Source organism: Myodes glareolus, chromosome 21, assembly GCF_982192425.1.
Source record: "Myodes glareolus chromosome 21, mMyoGla1.1, whole genome shotgun sequence".
Classification (NCBI taxonomy): domain Eukaryota; kingdom Metazoa; phylum Chordata; class Mammalia; order Rodentia; family Cricetidae; genus Myodes; species Myodes glareolus.
This window is the reverse complement of record NC_142046.1, coordinates 42500576-42521033: the sequence shown is the minus strand read 5'-3', so window position 1 is coordinate 42521033 and position 20458 is coordinate 42500576. Positions and strand designations below refer to the sequence as shown.

Here is a 20458-nt window from a genome sequence, read left to right as displayed (position 1 = left end):
AAAGAGCAATATAAAATTGAATTTTAGAATAATCCTATTTGACATATATTAAGAGCACCCATCATTCTTAGAATTCTTGCTGAGATATGGATCATTTGGGTTAAGAAATTCATGATTTTCCTAGATTCTAGTCATATTTATGGATATAAACTCTCCATTATGTCAAAATATGAAACAAAAATATAGCTAAAACACTGAAGTGTTTTTTTCTTAGCCAATCAGGAGCCATCACTACAGAATAGATGTTGTCATCAAGGCTTACTCAGGGAGCACCGAGTATGGAGTAGGAGTCAGAACAATTTAGCATTCTCTTAGAAGTCATCCAACTCTTTCTGAAAGAGGTCAATCTCCCCATTGAGAAGAGTAAAGCAGCATGCTGGCCGCATGCCTGTTCTCCACCTCTGTGAGCTGATGAACTCTGTTGTCCCCACAGGAGCTGCATCGAATGCTACCTGTCTGCAGATGGCCAGGACCAAGAGTGCATGGAAAAGTGCCAAGCCACCGGCGCCACCATCAGCGAGGAAGGTGCTCCTTGTCTTAAATCCATAGCTCTTGAGGGGCAGAAACTGTGGGAGTCAAGGGACTCCCAGGATCTTGACTTCATTTGTACCAGGAGCTAGGTGCTGAGGTTCTCTGTCCCCTTTTGAAGGATAAATGCATTTTCTAAAGAAATAATGGCACAAGAAGCACGCCATTTAAAGTCATGGTTGTTCTATCAGTCTTCAGTTCTGTTAGGGAGTTCATCCCCGCTTGGCAGGGGTGTCTAGTGAATTCTACAAGGCTGTGTTTTCCAAACTCGTAAGAAGGAAAATGGAAGAAATGACTCTTAACTGCCACTGACAGCCTGAAATTTTTCTATGTCACAGGTTTGCCTTATTTCAAGATAAGATAAAACCTGCCCTAACGGTTTGCCTGACTGCACTTTACAGATCCTGGAAGCATTCTGCTCAGGATCTAGCTGGACTTTGTCAACCCCTCCATTGTCCCTCCTAGTGATTTTACTTCCTCCCAGCCATGGGTATTAAATTACCATCCTCCCAGTCATGGGTATTACAACACCATCCCCCCCATCCCTCTTGACTCATCCTCCGAATTCAAGAAGTCCCTCTTCTAACTACTAAGCGAGGTGGGCGTCTGCTTACTCCTGTCATGTTTAATTATGTAAAATGAGGATCTAGTGGCAAAATCTCATCCCAAATATTTAATGCCCCTGCATGTTAGATGAGCAGGAGAAAAGATATTTAAAAAGGGATGTGGGAACTTTACAATAAAAGAGATGGCCGACACTTCCTTAAAGGACAGCTAGGACCACCTGGGCTCAGAGCATCTCAAACTGCATTAGATTGCTACACCGGCATGGCTCTGTGTGTTTTAGAGGTGTGCCTGGGATGTAGCTCAGGCGAAGGGGATCCAATCAGGATAATATATGGCTTATAGGATACATATATTGAATAGATAGAGTTAAAATATAGAAATGAATGTATTTCCAAAATAGAATACATAAAGACATATTTTTTTAAGTGTTATGCTTCAAAATTGTAGTGATTCTACAGTTGCGCTACTGGGTGTGTCAGGGTCTAAAGAGTGCTCATAAAACCCCTCGTCTGTGCTTTTCTGGTGATAAGTCTGCCAAATAGTGGCGAATGGAATGAGATGCTGTGTGCTTTGTCTGACAAAGGTGAGACACATAAAAGCACCGAGAAGGAGCAGCGTTTGCGGCGTCCCCACATCAGTGACTAGCACGCATCTCAGAGTATCCTCCAGGCTCACGTCCCAGCAGCAGGGGTATTCACCAGCTGGCTCTGGGAAATGAGTAAAAGTTGCAGCATTAAAATGCCTGCAAATGACTGGGAGTCAATTCGCCAGCAACATGGGTTACGCAGTGTGCTGAAAAGGAAATGAAGCAGCGGCTCGCCAGCCACAGGTGTGAACAGGGCAGTCGCTGTGATTGGCAAAGATGCTCGCATTGGGGAGAAAGACTAGTTTATGTGGCTTTTAGAACATTTATGTTCTTTGGGTTTGACCAAAGTCTCCTTAAGAGAGGAGGATATTACTGTTCCTTACTTGGAAAATGAAAGCAGCCAGTGGATTATTAACCCACTTTAAGCACTAATCCGGACAAATTTGAGTCAACACGAGATTTGGCCAAGTGTGAGGTTAAAAGACACCTTTTCAATCGCCTCCTTACAAATTGTTATTGAACTCCTAGCTCACTGATGTCGTCACACTAAGTCGTTGTCACACCAGTTTGAGTAAACGACCTCCCATTTGCTCATCTAAGGGTCTTTTAGCCCCGCTTTTCCTCTGCTGAGGATGTGGAGGAGGCAGAACTACTGTCTAACTCATATGGATTTACCCACTGTGCGCCTGTGCCTGAGGTGGGCACATCTAACATTCATTTTGTTTTATTGAAGGAGTCGTGCTTCTTAATTTACCCCACTATTCAGACACTCAGATCCTTGATACTCAAAGCTTGTTCCCCCAGATACTATCTCTGAAAAGTTCACGAAGTAAAGCACCCACAGTCATATACATTTTAGAAATGTATTCACAATCAATGTATTCATATACATTCTGCAAATAGAAAACTAAGGATCCCAGTGCTTTACAAGTCTTCAAAATTGCTAGGTACATTAAATCAAATATGGGTGTGCGTCTCCAAGTGGGCCAGGAGAGGTACTCATGTAAAAGAGATATCCAAATGTATCTCATGGAGAACCATTCCTCCTCAACACACAACATGACCACCTTTGGGAAACCGTTTGCTTCCAGAACTGTTAACTGACCCCAGAGCTGATGTCTTAAAACACAGGGTTGTGAGCCAATGCAGACATTTATGTTTTCTATGTTCTTTGGATCTGCCTCTCCACCCCCACCACCACTTAAATGGTTTCCTTCCTTCATTAAACATGATTTCCCAGGCTGCCTGAGATCTTATTTTCCCTGTATTATTCTGTGGCAGTAATTCAGGTCTCACAAAGAAGGGAAAAGAGAGAGAAAGAAAGGGCCATTTTCTATGAACAAAAGAAAACCTTAGCAGCTAATTATGCAAATCTTTCATTGCACATCCAATCATACTATTTCAACACCCAAACACTGCAAAATGGGGCACATCTAGCCTACAAAAGTCAGGAAAAGGAACGATGGAGTAATTAAAGCATGGAGCGGGGTGTGGGGGAGTTGTGAATCAAAGGTCAGATCTGCAGTTCCATTAAAACCTAAATAATCTTGGCCAAGCAAAGGAAGCCTCCCAACGCTTCAATGCGGCCGTTTGAAAGAAAATAGAGAAGCAGGATTAATATTACTGACATAAAGATGCTAAACCAGCCACATGCATTCAGCCTGCAAGCTTGGTGCCCCATTACGTGAGTTCAAAAGAGGGGTGTGAGCTCTCGCTGCTGCAGCAAAGACTGAAGAAAAAAATGCTCCAAAATGCAAAAACACTCCAAGACTTCATGAATCTTAGTGTTTGGAGTGGAAGTTAAGCAGTGGGGAGGGGAAGGTCATACAAAGAGGAGCAACCTATGACTTGAACGAGGGTACCTGCTATTCACCATCAAACACATGAAATAACACAGGCCGAGTTGCCAAAGGCTCCCCAAATCTCTTCATCCAAGATATCTTATTTAAAAGTTTATTCTAATAAGTCTAATAACCACCTAATGCCCGAGTCCTGTGCATATCACAGTCTCTCCCATTAGAACACCCAAGCTAGGTTCCCAGACCCAGGTGAATCAGATTGTTATATGCATATGAGAATGATCTAACATGAAAATTTGCATAAAATTTCTTAATATGGACATGTACATAAAGAGATGCTTCTAATGAGTTCAAAACCAGTTTAGGCCGTGTAAATCTATTGTACAAAATCTCATTTAGAATGGTGAATTTCTGATTTACTGGCCCTTGCTGTCATGAATGATAAAAGACTTATCAGTCACAGGACCCATCAGGGGTTTCTCTTAAATTTAAATGCAAAGACAACAAACAATGACAACTTAATATTTCTATATTTTATAGCTAGCATTTTTGTGCCCTAAATAGCCCTAAATAGGCTTTTTACTTTTCTTGTAAGAATGCACACGCATGCACACGTGCATACGCACACACACAAATTCTATCAACCCTTTAGAAACTTAAGTTGCTGGGTGGCAGTATCACAGATCTTTAGTCTTAGCACTTGGGAGGCAGAGGCAGGTGGATCTCTGAGTTCAAGGCCAGCCTGGTCTACAGAGAAAGTTCCAGGACAGCCAAGGTTAAACAACAGACAAAGGTCTGATCTCTAAAATATACAAAGAACTCAAGAAACTAGACACTAAAACTCTAATTAACCCAATTAAAAAATGGGGTACTGAACTGAACAGAGAATTCACAACAGATGAACTTCGAATGGCTAAAAAGCACTTAAGGTCATGCTCAACCTCCTTAGTGATCAGGGAAATGCAAATCAAAACAACTTTGAGATATCATCTTACACCTGTCAGAATAGCCAAACTCAAAAACACCAATGATAGCCTATGCTGGAGAGGATGTGGAATGAGGGGAACACTCATCCATTGTTGGTAGGAAAAAGAAAAAATTCTTAAGCTAATGGGGAAAATCACACACTAGAAAGAGTGGGCCCAAGATTACCTGGGACAGTTTGATTTTCGTAGTCTGTCTTTATACACTATTATTGGAGCATATGTCTTAGAAGTTTAGATTCAGAGCAAATGTTACCTTAATTACAGGTTTCTTAAAAATTGTTAATAGTGTCATCAAGAATTTCCAAATTAGAGTAAGAATTACAAAACTAATCTGTTTGCTTTGATTCAGAAATACTAGAGGAATTTGGCAGAGTAGCTGGGTCATCAGAATTTTTGATGTGTTAACTAAGAGTTTTACGCTTCTATCACCACAAATAAAATTTTATTACTAATTATCATGACATTCACTTTCTAACTCTTAAATTAGCTTCATAAGGAAAAACATTCAATTTGGGAAACCATTTGAGGAAGATCTCGCTTTCTTCTTAGAAAAGAAGGCATACTGCCTGTCGGAGAACTGTCATCCGGGTTCCTTTTCATCTGAGGCTCCCCTTTATCCTGCGGGTCTCCGAGATACAGAACTCCTCTGTCTTGGCTTCCTGATATTAATTTCTTCTCAGCATGTGACAAATGCCAAGCCAGCAATTCAGGCTGCACCATTGGGAGAAGCCCTCTCTGCTAGTAGCGGTGTCCATGTGCACTGAGCAGAGTGTAATCTAGTCGACCTCCCAGATGCTCTGAGCAGAGAGGAACACACTGCCCCTACCCCAATACCATCATCATGGTCGCTCTATCCCTCAGGCAGCGGCGGGCACCTGCCCTGGGCTGCTTTCGCCCGATTGAAGTCTGCTTCCGTCAGACAGAGGGAATACTGATGCTCAGTCCTGATTGAGCACGTCTGGAGCTGTTCTTCCGGAACAGAAGCAGCACCAAAGATCTCACTTGGTGGGGAAAATGCCATGCTTCTCAGTTCCCATCCGACAGAACTGAAAAGCCTAATTTGCATGCTGAAAAACTCAATACTGTTTTGCTTTAAAAATGATCTCTTTTGAAATCTCATTTACCCTTAATGAATGACTCTTTCACCTGCAGACTTTTCAAAGGACACTTCTGTTTCCTGCTCTCTACAAGGAGAAAATGAATGTCTTATCACATTCCTAATAACCACAGACAATGAGGGAAAAGCCGTCATTCACAGCATCAATGAAAAAGGTAGGTAGCTTGGGCTCCATTGTCATTGTCAAGCGATACCACCTTTAGAGGCATCCAAAAAGTCACTTCAGGTAGCTTGCCAGGAAAAGACATTTCAAAGTTTGGGGTGAAGTGCTTCTCCCAAGGTTGAAAGACCTTTCATGAAAACCTTTGTTGTGTTCCTGCGTCTTTTATGAAGATGAGGTCATGTGATGACTTTCATTGTTCCAAGCATCACCTCCTGGACAGCTAGCTGCTGGCCCCGAGGAAAGCTGGACCGAGAAAACAAAAGACAAACAGGTTTGCCTTTCTGAAAAAACTAGCAGAAGGAGTAATAGATTCTAAAACCAAGTTTAAGTGGTGGTTCAAAAACTGTTTCATTTTATAATCACCACTTGAGACTGTGGGATCTTCTTGCCTCTCCAAGCCTCTATTTCCTCATCTGTAAAATGGAAAAAATAGTGGCACAATCCTTTAAGCGATGACTCAAGGAATAAATTGAACAATGAATGTAATATATGTGCCAAAAGAGGCTTCACTGCTATGGTCCATCAACAGAGACTGTTGGATCAGGAAAGACACAGGCAGCAAGTCAGGGTGTGGTTATAGATGTCAAAGTGTCAGGACAGCCGGCATACACCTCTAATGCCAGGATTCGGGAGAACGAGGCAGGAGGTTTGCTTAGAGTTTGAGGCAGCTTCGCCTGAATGCTGCCGGACCAGGGCTGCCAAGAGCAATTGTTTCTTTTCTTCTGTAGATTTTTCAATCATTGTCAACACGTGGAATCAGTTTCCAATGCTCCCCTAGAAATTCCATCTCCAGCTAAGGGAGAAGACGAGTTTATATACACCGTAGAAAGGGAAGCAGTGGAGAGCATATCTTTAAGAAGCTTTCAAACTGTGCGGGTATCAGACTCCCCTGTTTACCTAAAAGGCTGTTATCCTGAGTCAGCAGACCTGTGTGTGCTGGGTCTGCATTCCAACAATCCAACTTAGCACAGATGGTCCAGGCCCTTTTGGAGCCACTGGATTAACAAAACCTAGCGGTGTTCTTAAACACACACAGGTGACTCACATTTTCTGTCTTCAGCAATGATCTACCCCTCCCTACAATGTCCCAGAGAAATGACAGCTGTGTTAAGTGACTTCCTCAGGCTGGGGTTTGGAGCCGAAGGCCCGGCCCAGACAACAGCAGCACACACAGGGTGTAAAGCGGATGGGGTTTGTTGTGTGGACTTGCTTTTCAATGCACTGAGAGAATGTTAGGTCCTGATCTTGAAATCAAAGCTATCAAATTGATTATCACACCAGAGGTTGAAAAGAAATCAAATACCTGCAAAGTGGGTTTAAACCTCATGTTCCAATCAAGAAAATGGTCAGAGGAATGTTACATTATCGTGCCAACGGGTCTGGAGGTCAGGCACAGTCCGTGAAATGTGGGGATGACCGTAGACATGGTGCTGACGCTTGGGAGGGCAGGATGCTCCTGGCACGTTTCTGAGAAATGTAAACACAAAGTGCATTTTGTAGTCAGTTAAGGAAGCAGGACGAATCACACTGTGCAATACCAGGTTATTTCATAAAACTAAAAAGCCTGCCTCCTCATTATGAGCTTTATATGGTACAATTACAAACCCCCATCGCTGTGATTGTAATTGTGGTAGTGATTTTAGCATGTTAACCTGAAACCAAAACCACCCCTTAAAGTATTAATTCTGTTGGGAAATCACATCCCAGAAAAACAACGTGACTTCCTGCGGAAGGTCTTTGCTTTCCTGCGTGAGTTTCTGTAAAACAAGTAATAGAAACCCAGAGACAGATATTGGGGTTCAGTCTGAAAACCAGAAAAGCAAAGCAGTCAAGTCATTAGAGAGGTCTTACCTCTACCAAGGCTGGGAGACTGCAAACTCGGCAGATCAGAGCCTCTCTCCTCCCATTTTATATTCCCTCTAGTGCTGAGACTAAAGGCAAGTGACTCCCTAGTACTGGGATTAAACATGTGAGCCACCTCCTCCTGGATTTGTTTCTGCATTGATTTTGTGTAGCCCAGGATGGCCTTGAGCTCACAGACATCATCTGCTCTGTCTCCCAAATCCTGGGGTTAAAAAGAATGGAGTTTCTTGAACTCTTAAGAGAGAGAGCAGGCTGTCCCTGAACGGCAAGGACACTTTCAGCAGTGGAGATTTTAGACTGCACAGAGATGAACTGAAGAAAAGCGGGTTCCAGCCAGGCTGCTGAGGCCCGAACAAGTACCCAGAATCACAGTCATGGGCAAGACACCCATCCCAATCCCCAGGGTCCGCTAGCGAAGAACTCCTCCAGAAAGGCGGTCTTCAGAACGCTTCCGGGGAAGATATTGAAGTTGCAGCAGGTCCTAATGGACCATTTCTTACAGTTGACCAGCCAGCAGGTGCAGAGCCTCTCACCAGAAGACCAGTAAAGCACACAAGCCTCTCCGATGTGGGAAAAGAGGCTATCTACTGTCCCAGGCGGTCAACCTCATATGGTCTGAGGCCGCAAAAGAAACTGAAGCTTAAAGAACCTCTCCCTCCCTCGGACTCTAGATGTGACATCGACCAAGCCGGTTTCCAGGCTGGGTGGTTTTGGAAGCTGTCTCTGTCAGCCATGTCCTGTCCAAACGTGGTACTGGCATCTACGGTCTTTACCGCGCCAACTTCCAGAGCTATGAGGCCTATCAGAGAGACAAATTCCACAAAGATAAAAACCCCCTGGGCTACACCACCTTGGTACCAGTGAGAACAAGCTTTGCTTTGACCCGATAAAAGAAAGGCTGTGTCGGTGTGGCCTGCACCTCAGGGACGCGGGCCTGCACCTCAGGGACGCGGGCCTGCACCTCAGGGACGCGGGCCTGCTGCAGTAACTCCGACCGGCAAGGACAGCCCTTCCTTCAGAAATCGCTCATTATCTTCTCGACCCACTACTGCAGGGCACCTACACCTCTTGCTTCAGAAAATGTGGTGGTTCTCGATGGCCCCTGCTCGGGTTTATGTATCTTTGCTGGCCATGGTTCTGTGTGACGCGGGTGTTGCCTGTCTGATAGCTACACAGTGCTACAGGTTTCTGGGCTTGACTGGCTTGATTTTCTTTTTGGTTTTCTTTCGCTCCCCCTCCTCCACCCGTGGAACGTGTCTTCAGCTGATAAAGGCCGTCTCGTTACTGAACTCTTGTTCATTCTTTTATTCTTGTACACAGTGTGAGAAGCGCACCAACATGCCATCCATCAGAGGATGCACAGATGTCTGGTGCCTTTCTATTGTAGTGTCTTATTTTTCCCCTAGTCTTTTGTAGTAAGCGGAAGAGAAGGAAAAACAATCTCCCTGAGATTTCACAAGATCTCCTCCTGACAGGCCCAAGGATACCTCAAATGCCCCATTCCTGGGCAGGCCTGGTGCTTCCAGAAGCCCCAAGGCTGTAGTCTGCCCCCAGGTGTCAGGAGTTAGGGAGGAGTCCCTTCCTCCCTAAGCCGAGACCTTTGGCTCTGAAGTTAGAAACTAAGATGAGAAAGAAGGTCAAATGAAAAGCAAGGAAAAGCAGAAAGAGGTTAATGTTTCCCAGTGTCCTCTGAGCAAGCTGAAAGGGAGCTGGTCCAGCACGCTTGCTGTTGCGGAGGATGCAGGCACAGCATTGCATGACTCATCTTCCTTCTGTATCTGGATAGAGCAGTGGTCCTCAACTTCCTTAAGGCTGAAACCCTTTAACACAGTTCCTCATGTTGTAGTGACCCCCACCCCAACCCTAAATTTATTTTGTTGCTAAAGAGGTTGTAACCCACAGATTGAGAACCACTGGGACAGCATGTCAGAGCCCACAAGTCGTATGAGATGTAAGAAAAAAAAAAATGACAGCCAAGCCTTCTTTGCTGGAAGAAGCCAGTCATTGCAGGTGGTACATCTGCAAATTGGGCTTGGACAATCCAGGCCTTTGCCTTCTGGGAGACAGAAAAGGGAGAGGAATACACATGTTGTCACTGTCCCTGTGTTTCTGGGGCCCTTACTAGCCCCTGTGTCACTCATGTTTCTTATGTGCTGATTCACTATCTTCAACAGCCTTATAAGGCGGGTCCTAGTGTTATTTTTGACCTACAAGCGAAGAAACTGAGGCATGGAAACAAGTGTACTGCTAGGTCTCGCGATAATTACTCCCAGAACTCCTTGCCTGAGGAACTCTGACAGCCTGGCTTAGAGCCCAGGCTCTTAACCACTGTGCTACACTGCCTCCCACTGGCTGCATAACTGTAATAAACACCTGACTCTAAACGATTCTGTTATCATTGTCCAATAGGACAGTCAGGCAAGCTCTGGATGAAATGCAATGTTTTCTAGAAGCCTCATTAAAAAGTTAAAAAAAAATAAGTGAAGTTAGTTTTCTTTACCGTTGTGTGGAAAATATTCTCATTTCAACATGGAAATCAACATAAAAATCATTACATGTTTTTTACATGTAATGATTTTTACATGATTTTACATGTTTCACGCTTAGACTGTGAGATAACCGTTTAATATTTATAATACAACCTGCTTCGGAAGTCACATTGCCAGTGCCCGATAGCCACGTATGGTTCAGCTACCAGCTTAGAATTAGGTGGTCAAGACCTCAGTGTTAGGTACAGCTGTGACCCAACTTGACAGGCGGTATTACACACAGGAGTGGAGCTAGCCCTCTCCTCTGGCCTAGTTAGCTCTCTCCAGTCTAAGCCCAGAGGAATATCACAGAGAACATGGGAGGTAGGGGCCTGTGCTGTGAAAGCCTGCCTTGGAACATGGGTGAAAATCTCTTCTTGAGACATTCCCAGTAGCCTAGGATGTTAAGTTCTTAAAATGATTCTCTCTCCCAAGCCACGCCTTCTCCTCATTGACTCCCTACTTGAACATCCTCTTGATTCTTTCTAGAAAACTGTGCCCTGCTGTGAACAGGAGCTATATGAACATTTCTCAGCCAAAGATATAGCTGGGTCCATTATTTTCCTAGAGACAGGGCCATGCTTCATTTGCTTGCTACAATACCTCCATCAGCCCTTGATACTACAGGAAGCAGGCCATTCTATTCTGCTTGTTTCTTTGCAATGTACTTCCATGGTTTTCCACCCAGAAAAAGTGTATGAGATTAGGCATCATACTGCTAGGAGGTCATTCAGATTTGGGTCTGAAAAGTCACGTGATTAGTCCTTGGTGTTCAACTCTCCATTATTAACTATCTAAGAGTGACATTTTGGAGGCTTGACTAAGCGGGGTTCACATACTGTTCCCTACATACTGTCGGGTGTGGCCTCTCTTCCTGTGAGGGGATGCAGATATTTAATGATCATGTGATATGGACTTTCTTCCCAGGAAAGCTGAAGAAGGGCTTAATTATAATGCTCCATTAGGAGATTTATCATCTTGCTGGCACATTGCAAGGGTCATCAGTCATCCTACTGGCAATGGAGGAAGGTGCAATATAACTGCAAAACTACATTAATACCATCCATTGAGCCAAAATAAAATTTTGTAAAATCTTCAAGTTGAGAATATCTGATTCCCTACACTTCCCTGCTCATAAGGCTGACTTAGATACGATTAATAATACCTGTGGTATTACCCAAGACCCACTGAAACAATATCTTGAGGAGGGGTCTAGGAGGCTGTGGTTTTGATAAGCAAGACTACCTCAGCATGTTGCTGTCATCAGGGTGATCGAGGGAGCGCTGTGCTTTATTTCACAGATGAGGTCAAGGGACTCAAGGATTGAATCCACACAGCCACTGTACAGCAGATGAGACTTGAAGCTACCCTCTTCTAGTCGAGGAAATCAGAGCATTGCACAAAACAGCTCTGATTATCTTCTGTCTTTACAGGGGGAAGGGGCAAGGATCCTACAGTAAAGGGGAATCTTCTCAGTTCTGGAGGTGGAGCCTTAAACTTTGCACATGCTAAGCCGTGTTCCACGCTCCCAGTCCTCGGTTTGTGAGACACGGTCTCACTGTGGAGCTCACGTTGGCCTTCTACATGTTCTGTATCTGCCTGCTGCGTTCTGGGATTGCGGGCACGAGCAACTGGGTGGGACTAATAATTCTTAATATAATCCTGAGACTGTTCATGATTCAATGAACTCCTTGACAAGACTGTCGCTCTGCTGGATAAAAGTTCTAAAGTCAACCGTTCAATCTAGTCACCTCTCCGTATCTGTAGGAGATTGGGTCCGGAGCCTCCTGTGACAAAGATACTAAAACCTGTGACTACTGAAGGCCTTTCTATTGGCATAGAATTTACGTCTTCCCACATATCTGAAATCATTTCTAGGTTGCTTGCAAAATGTGATGCAGGGTCTGAGATGTAACTAAGCTGGTAGAGTGTTTCCCTGGCACAGATGAAGCTGTGGGTTCAATCCCCAGCACTGTATAAAACTAGGCATAGTATGGCACACCTGTGGTCCCAGTACTGGGGAGGGAAAGGCAGGAGGTTCAGGTGTTCAAAGTCATCCTTGGCTGTAGAGTTTGAGACTAGCCTGGGAAGTAAGAGATGTTAAAAAAAGGAAGGAAGACGGGAGGGAGAGGAAGAAAAAAGGAAGAAAAGAAAGAAGGAAGGAGGGAGGGAGAGAGGGAGAGAGGGAGAGAGGGAGGGAGGGAAAGAAGGAAGAAGGAAAAGGAGAGAGGCAGGAAAGGAAGAAAGAAGGAAGGAAAAAAAGAAAGAAGATTGAAAGCCAATACAATGTGTCTGCTATTGAATATACATTGCACTTACCATTTAGAGAGCAACAACAAGGGGAAAGACAGGGTGTGTCCAATAAAGACATATTTTCAATCCATAGTTTGCTGAATCTGTGCATGCAAAACCAAGGATATGGAAGGCTGGTTATAAATTCATTTTTTAATTGTTTTGAAACTTTTATTCCACTGAGACTAAATACAAACCTCTCTTTAAAACAAGTAGCTCAGTTTTAGGGAAAAAAAAAAAAAGGAAGTCAACAGAACAAGAAGATATCAGTATTTTCCCTCTCTTGTAGAAAATACACGATGTGAAAACCCAGTGAGAAAGGTCTTTCCATCCCGTGAGATGGGGGTGTAGCTTAGAGAGAGGAGAATTGTACAATATGTTCAGAGCTCTGGATTTGGTCTCTGCATTGAAATGAGGGATGAGGTAAACCTTCTTACGGCAAAACACTAATTGCCGCAGCTTCTAAAGATGATTCCATCTGCTCCCACAGACTGCCCCAAGCCTCCAAACATCCCCATGATCATGTTGGGAGTGTCGCTGGCTATCCTGCTCATCGGAGTCGTCCTACTGTGCATTTGGAAGTTGCTGGTATCATTGCACGATCGGAAGGAAGTCGCTAAGTTCGAAGCAGAACGATCAAAGGCCAAGTGGCAAACGGTATGTGAACTCGGGAGACCTGAAAATGATGGGGGGGGGGGACTCGGCCATGCCCTGTAGAAGAGAAGAGGTCAGTTGTCCATGACCACCCTCTGTGTAGCCCCAACAACGTTCACTTCTCTCGTGCTTAGCGAGCAGAAGAGCCCATTGTCTGGTCCAGGTTGTCCTCATGACACCCAATATCTCAGGGTGGTGGGCTTGTAACACCTGGGGAGGCTCATGAAATCTCCTGCTATGGCGGTTTAGGGCTGTTGTGGAGGCAACCTCATTAAATAAAGCCTAGGTTCTAAAGTTAAACTTTTCTGCAAATTGATTATATGCCAGCTAATGGGATAATGTTAGTGGAGACTATGACAGTTCATGCCAACTTCCATGGCAATATTTGTTGCTGATATCATGGGCGACAAAGCAACATTGAGAAGCCTTTTTAAACACCAGGCAATTTTACCCAGATAACATAAAATTTAAGTAGCTACATGAAATAAACTTCTAAACATATGTATTCAATGGTATAATTTAAATGTCTTCTCAGTAGGCAAACAGAAAACAGGACTACGATTTTCAGTGTTGCTTTTTCACGGGAAGAGATAATTACATTTCGAGAGACCCCTGGAAACAATTTCATGGTTTTAATTTCGTCTCTCAATCTCTAATGGTGTGTCTAGCTATCTAAGAGCAATTATCTTACATCACTGATTCCAAAAACAGTGAACACGCTGGAGAAAACACAAGCAAACACAATGTGCCTTTGGGTTCATCTGCCTAAATAAATTGATGGTAACACTATTTTCCCTATATTGCTCTCCTCGGTTCTGAAAGAAAATAGAATTTTCCATTTTTGATAATAAACATTTATATTGGACGGGGTAATTTCAAACTAATCATAATGTACATCTCAGGAAAAAAACTAATAAAAATTTAATCTACCTTATCTTTCGAGTCAAAATGCTTTGGTTATAATGAACACATGTGATCTATGGACCCAGTTTGAGTCCTGACTTGGAAGGGTCCGGATGTAAGATTATATTTTTAAGACAGATACACTCTGGATACTAGAAGGGTAGCAAGGACCGTATGTTTGATTTGATCAGATTTCACAAAGGCCTGGTGACTTACTGAGTGCACAGTCTGTGGTTTTTAGCGAGGAAACTGGTGTGTAGGAGTGAGGAGAAATGAGGAAAGGTGTTGTACTTAAAAGAATTCAGCCAAAAGTTCAGGTCTCCCCAAAGTCTTGGTACAGGTAGAGTTGAGCCCCAATCATTAATTTGTTCTAAGAACAGCCTTGGGTTGAAGCGTCTGGGGATAATGAGGTCGGTATTCTGATTCGGCAAGCAAGCCCTTGGCTATTTGGTGATGCGTGTCTACTAACCAGCATATTTTAATGCTCTCAGACACGGGCGTGAGTGATGACAAATGATTAATATCTTTAGAATAACGTTTTAATTAACAGTTAATTTCCTCCAAAACATGAATTGTTCTCCCTCAGGAAGCTAAACATGACTGAAATTCAAATGCCTAAATTTAGCTGTTTCTTCATCTAAAATGGGACAAAACCACACATTAGACAGATAAAAACATAAATGGAAAATATTATTTCCCTGTTAAATTGAGTTCCTTTGAATAACAAATGTTCGATGTTCCTGACTAGGTGGTGACCAGGTAATAATTGTTCATTTACATGCAAAAGAGGCTCAATTCGATATTCAGCCCTAATTTCACTAACACATCCTCCTCCTGGGACAAATGTATGCTTGGCGCGTACACTTAAAGGTCTTCAATTTAATTCAGTTTTTAATCTAAAACCTATTTCTTCTCAAGGGGTGAACCTAACTAATCCTTAAAAAGCAGGACAGAAAAAAACCAGTGCGGTCACCTGACCCATCGAGCTCCACAGACTCTTAAGGGGACAGAGTTGAAGACACATCTTGGTTCTTGCCCCCTGAAACATTTTGTCAGGACTATAAAGAAAGGTTATCCTTTACTACATTTAAAAAACAAAAAACCTCAGCATTTTTCTTCTGAAAATACAAATGGAAGACATTTAAATTTATCTTTGATTAGACAGTATTTCCCCTGGATAACAAGAGGTCTTGTGACAGAAAAAAAAAAAGTTTCTCCTGCCATTTCTTGCAACCATGGATTGACTCTGTTCTGTCCTGAGCAAATTGGGTCTGCAGGTCGCAGTTAGGCAGTCACTGAGGAAACTGCGAGCCATGATGGAGCCTTCTTGTTACCGCTTTTGCTTAAGCCTCAGAAATGTGCCACCGGCTGTGCAGAATCCAGGCTTAGGCCAGGGCCTCCATGTTCTGAAGAAACTCGGCCTGGACACCTTACACACTTAGAGAGAACCAACCTTGTCTAAACATGGACACTCCCCCACCATAGAGCAGGCCTTAGGCCTAAGTCATGGACATCCCACAAAGGGAGGTCTCTAATGAATATGGCACTGGCCATTTCTGTATCTGCTGACAAAACCCAACCCTAGCATGCTCTCCTGAGCTCTGATCACTGCCTGAGGTCAGTACACACCTCCTTCCCCACCTCAGCAGTACTGTGAACCTTTTCTTCTCTGGCTTCCGTATCTCTCTTACCTTCCTACTAGGGTGGAATCTTAGTCGGTTGACCCTACACAAGGGACCCCCGAACTCTCCCAGACTTAAGTAAATGAAGTAGTTTAAAAAGAAACAAAAACTTCACAAAAGTGAATAGTTAACTATCTACAAAATGACATTATGTCATCCCCTCTAGAGGACTTCAAAACCTATTTTGTGGGGTTACGGAGAGCCTCAGTAGGTAAAGCTTGCAAGAAAGAAGACCTGAGTTCAGATCCCCAACACCCTTGTAAAAGCCAGGCCCAGCAACTCAAATCTGCAGCCCTAGTGCTGGAGGACTTGGAAACGGCCTAGGGCTCACTGGCCAGTCAGTCTAGCCAAAATGGTGAGCTCCACAGCACTGAGAGACTGTCTCAAAGCAGGGCGGGGCAGGGGGTGGAAGAAGACACCGAGCATTGACCTCTTGCCGCCTATACACATGCCACACATAAACAAACATACCTGCATACACATGTATAGCGCATGCACATGCACACATTGCAATTCTACTTCCTGCGGGGAAGTAGGTACATTTTAATATGATTGACAGCTATGGGGCGGGGCCTACAAACAAGTACCTGGTCCTCCAAAGATCTAAGCTGGCCCAGATCACAGCCAATTTATTTTTCCTATTCCCTAACCTCCCCATCTCTCTTCCATCCGGGCTTCAGCCTGCATCCCCACCCGCAGCTCATGTTATCTAACCAAGGTTGAATATCCAACCAAAGACAAATCTCTTCAATTGACTACTTTGTCAACTAATTTCTAGTCCTTAAACTTCACAAAACGTCTTCTGAATTTATTGCAAAAAAGACTCTACACCTACCTGAGACCACATAAGTTTCTCTGAGTCTTTAAGAGCTCTTAATTCTTGTGGCAGCTGGATTAACTAGCCAGGCTGACTTTAGGAGTAGAGACAGTACAGCAACCCGGCTTTTACCCGCCATGGACTCTAGCCACGGAACTACCTCTACTTACCCTCAATACAGAGATGGCATCTGACTCTCTGAAGTCATATGACCAAAGGCAACATGGCACTTGCTCAAAGGTTGGGACACTGGCTCTCAGTAGGACAGAAGCAGCTTCCGGGATGGTTCCCGCTCAGAGGAGGCACGGCCGTGACAAGGCAGGTAAATTCAGGAGATGTGTCCGTTTCCCTCAGTTCTTCGGAGAGCAAATACGATTTTGCTTTGTCAAGTTGTAGATAAAATTCCTTCCCCCAGGGAGTTGTAAGCTAAACAACTTCCTCCTAAATCCCCATGATAAACCAGGCACAGTTTCATCGATATTTATTCTGGAGGACCACTGAGTGTATTGGGCTTCTTCACAGAGTATAGGAGGGGGTGACTCTAAGTGTGTTGGTGTTCCTCACACAAACAGCCCTGGAGATTGCTAGCCTGCCAGTCTAGCCAAATTGGTGAGCTCCAGGCTAAGCAAGAGACTCTGTTTCAAAACATAAGGCAGAGGGCCAGGAAGAATGGCTCTGAGGGTAATGGAGCTTGTGACCAAGCCTGTTGGACTCGGTTTGATTCTCAGGACCTATATGATGGAAAGTGAGAAATGGCTTCCAGGCACCCTCTGACCTCCACAGGTACCCTCTGACCTCCACAGGCATACTGGCACATGAATGCCCCTCTTCTAAGTAATGAAATACAATAAAATTAAAAATAATAATTTTAGAAATATACATACACATGTGCCACACCAAAAAATGAAATGAAGATGAATAAAAGTAAAATTTATCAAAAATTATTTAAATAACTTCCAAGATAGAGCTTGATGCTTCAGTTTGAACTCTAATGCAAGCATTTGAAGATATTAAAGTGGTATAATAACAAAATGTATTTTCTTCTTTTTTTTTTGAACCCCTTTTCCCCCATGTCCTTTAGGGAACCAATCCGCTGTACAGAGGCTCCACCAGTACATTTAAGAATGTGACCTACAAACACAGGGAAAAGCACAAGGCCGGCTTTTCCATAGATGGGTAAACAGACCTACTTCAGCCAGGGAAAGTCAACTTCACTGATGTTAAAGGTTAATGCACTGTTTGATTTGCCTTTCTTTGTTGCTTCCAAAGCAGGTTGACTTAAGATAATACTAGGTCATTTGGAGATCAGTCATTCTCAGATGGAGGTGAGACACTGTTGGCAGGTTCAAAATAATCAGGAGAAGAATATCCTAAGAGAAGAGGTGAATTCAAGATCGCTTGATGAATATGAATCCTGTTGCATTGATGCCTCAAAAAAATCATCACAATGGTTCATGGGGACTTGATTTGCATTTGAAAAGTGTTCAGAATTATAATCTCATTTGCTTCCTGAATCCAGTTACCTACAACCTTTGTCTCCGCAAGGTCACCATGTCCTTATGGTTCTATTCTGTACCCACACTGGCTGCTTTTTCTAACCATGCAGAAAAATCTCCCATTTCCTGGAGGATTTTTTTGTTGGATTGGTTGGTTTTGGGATTGGGTTTTTTGAGACAGGGTCTCTATACAAAGTCCTGGCTGTTCTGGAATTGACCAGGCTGACCTTGAACTCACTCAGGCTGACCTTGAACTCACTAAGATCTGCCTCCTGCGTGCTGGGATTGAAGGTGTGCCACATCATGCTAGGCGATCTTTTTTTTTTTTATATGAGAAATGAGATTCTGGTTTCTCATCCACAGAAAGAATACAGTTCTTCCAGTAATATCCCAAGTGAAAGATTGAAAATTAAATGTTAGCAATTGCCTTAAATTTATACGCTTACAAGTTATTTACACAAGTGTTTTGTTGCACAGATGAGGAAGGAGTAATTTATAAATTATGTTGCTAGTAAGACTGAAGATATGGGTCTAACATGCTCAGCTTTCCTCTTGTCCCCAAGTTCCCCCCACATCCCCCCATATTTCTTAATTATTTTACCCAGTTTCACAGTCTTCAAAACTCCACCCTTGTCATATGAAAGTGTCCATTTAAAAATAACTCTAAGCGGTTAGCATATCAAAAAAAGTTTCAAGACTATAAAAGGAACCTTGGGTAATAGAATAAAAGGTCACATGGCTTTACATCCAGCGTGTCCCTCATGGAGTCTAGGCTTCCCTTAGGACATTGCCATCCCGTCCACACCACCCAGCATTCACAGCCCAGTTTCACGGGTCGGATGCGTCACCCACGGGCTCTAAAAAATAAAAACCACCTACAAAATCTACACCGGCTGTCAGCAATCCGGTAGCAGACTAAAGTGGAAGTCTCTGGAGACTTTCATTTCTTCTGGTTACTGCTGCATTGCAAAGCACTTTGCTCTGGCTGGATCTCCACAGAGACGCTGAGAGCATAGGCGGAAGAGTTGGGGACAGACTCTCCACCTTCCAACTCCAAGCCTTTGCTCTCCCCACTGCCTGAGACTCTTTCGTCAGTAAAATGAAAGAAGGCTTGTGTTAATTGTGGCATAACTACCTTAGTTTGAGAGTGTACTAACAAGAAACAAATAGCACTTAGGTCCCTGGAATGCGGACCACTTGCCGTATTTTTGCGCCATGTGGATAGTCATGTGACTAGATAGTCACGTGAAGGCATTTGCTGGATGAGCAGCTTCTTAGGAGTGGCGGCTTCATGGTCCTCCACTGGATTGTCAACTTAGTCTCAAAGTTCCTTCACTCCGCCCAAATATGTCTGTGAATGTTTTGATTATCTGGAGTCTTTCTTTTATGGATTTTTAAATAACTCAGGTAAATCAGTCAGTTAGGGAGTACACAACTAAACCTTAAAGAAAAAGCTGAATGAATCTCCTTGGATCCCTGAACGATCCAATAATATGGCACTCCCAATAATAAGGCAGTACTGCCACCATTACACGGGGCTGTTTGTGCTAGTGTTGCATTACTGCTGAAATGAGATTTTAGAACATAGAGGTTTCTTTCATGTGTGTATTAGGAAGAATTTGTTCTTTCCCTAAATACCGTTTTGACCCGAGGCAGGACCTTGAAAAGGCCAAAACATTGACAGCAGTGCTTCTGTTCACTGAAGAATTATGTTACATGAAGATGAGATGGTTGTTTTTTAAGTGGTTTTATTGTATTTTGCATTGGCATAAATAAACATAATTTAAACAGTGAACCTTGGTTGGATGATAACGCCTTTTATTTACTTGATATGAAACCCTCTTCTTAACATTTCTGGATCTTTCTGTGACTTACTCTGACATACATTACTGATTTCAGTCAAGGGCCATGGAGAAGAACAGAATATTATCCCACATTGGGAAAAATCAAGTTCTTAAGGATTGGTGTTATGGGCTCAAATATTTCCCTTGAGTACTGTCCCAAGGAACCATGTTAGCCCCTAGAATCTTAGCGTGTGACCATACAAGTACAGATCTAGTCATTAACGAGGCAACTAAGTTTTAGTGGGGTTATAGTGTGGGGCCCTAATCTGACATGACTGATGTCCCTTAAAAGAGGGGAGAGGACAGAGATGCACACAGAAGCACTGTGACACAGGAGAGGACTGTCACCCATAAACCACGGAGGCTTGATGTTTACTCAGGGTGCTTTGAATGTACCTAGAAATGATACATATGAATCAAAGAGCAGCTCCATCTTTAAGTTTTTGAGGAATACCCATATTGATTTCTATTTTGCTCTACAAATGTACATTTCCACCAACGTTTGCTCCCTTTCTCCCAAATCCACACCAGCATTTGCTGTTATTTTTGTTTACAATAACCATTGATGACTATGGTAAGATAAAATCTTGCTGTAGCTTTAATTTGCATCTCCCTGGTACCTAAAGATATTGA

The 20458-nt window shown here is 43.3% G+C and overlaps 1 protein-coding gene across 5 annotated transcripts in view; it reads left to right on the top strand.

Annotated features, from left to right (window-relative positions):
• Positions 1-19776, top strand: part of Itgb6 (integrin subunit beta 6) — a 131776-nt gene extending 112000 nt beyond the window's left edge. For 4 of the 5 annotated variants that reach the window (XM_087900004.1, XM_087900003.1, XM_087900001.1 and 1 more), the window contains 4 exons: positions 434-525; positions 5619-5738; positions 12920-13086; positions 17567-19776. In XM_087900004.1, the coding sequence (XP_087756130.1) occupies positions 434-525; positions 5619-5738; positions 12920-13086; positions 17567-17665 (478 nt within the window). In that variant the 3' untranslated portion in view covers positions 17666-19776. Of the gene's footprint in view, positions 1-433; positions 526-5618; positions 5739-12919; positions 13087-14366; positions 17514-17566 lie in introns of those variants that run through there. The other variant, XM_087900005.1, reaches the window with a different exon arrangement.
• Positions 19777-20458: the final 682 nt, after the last annotated feature.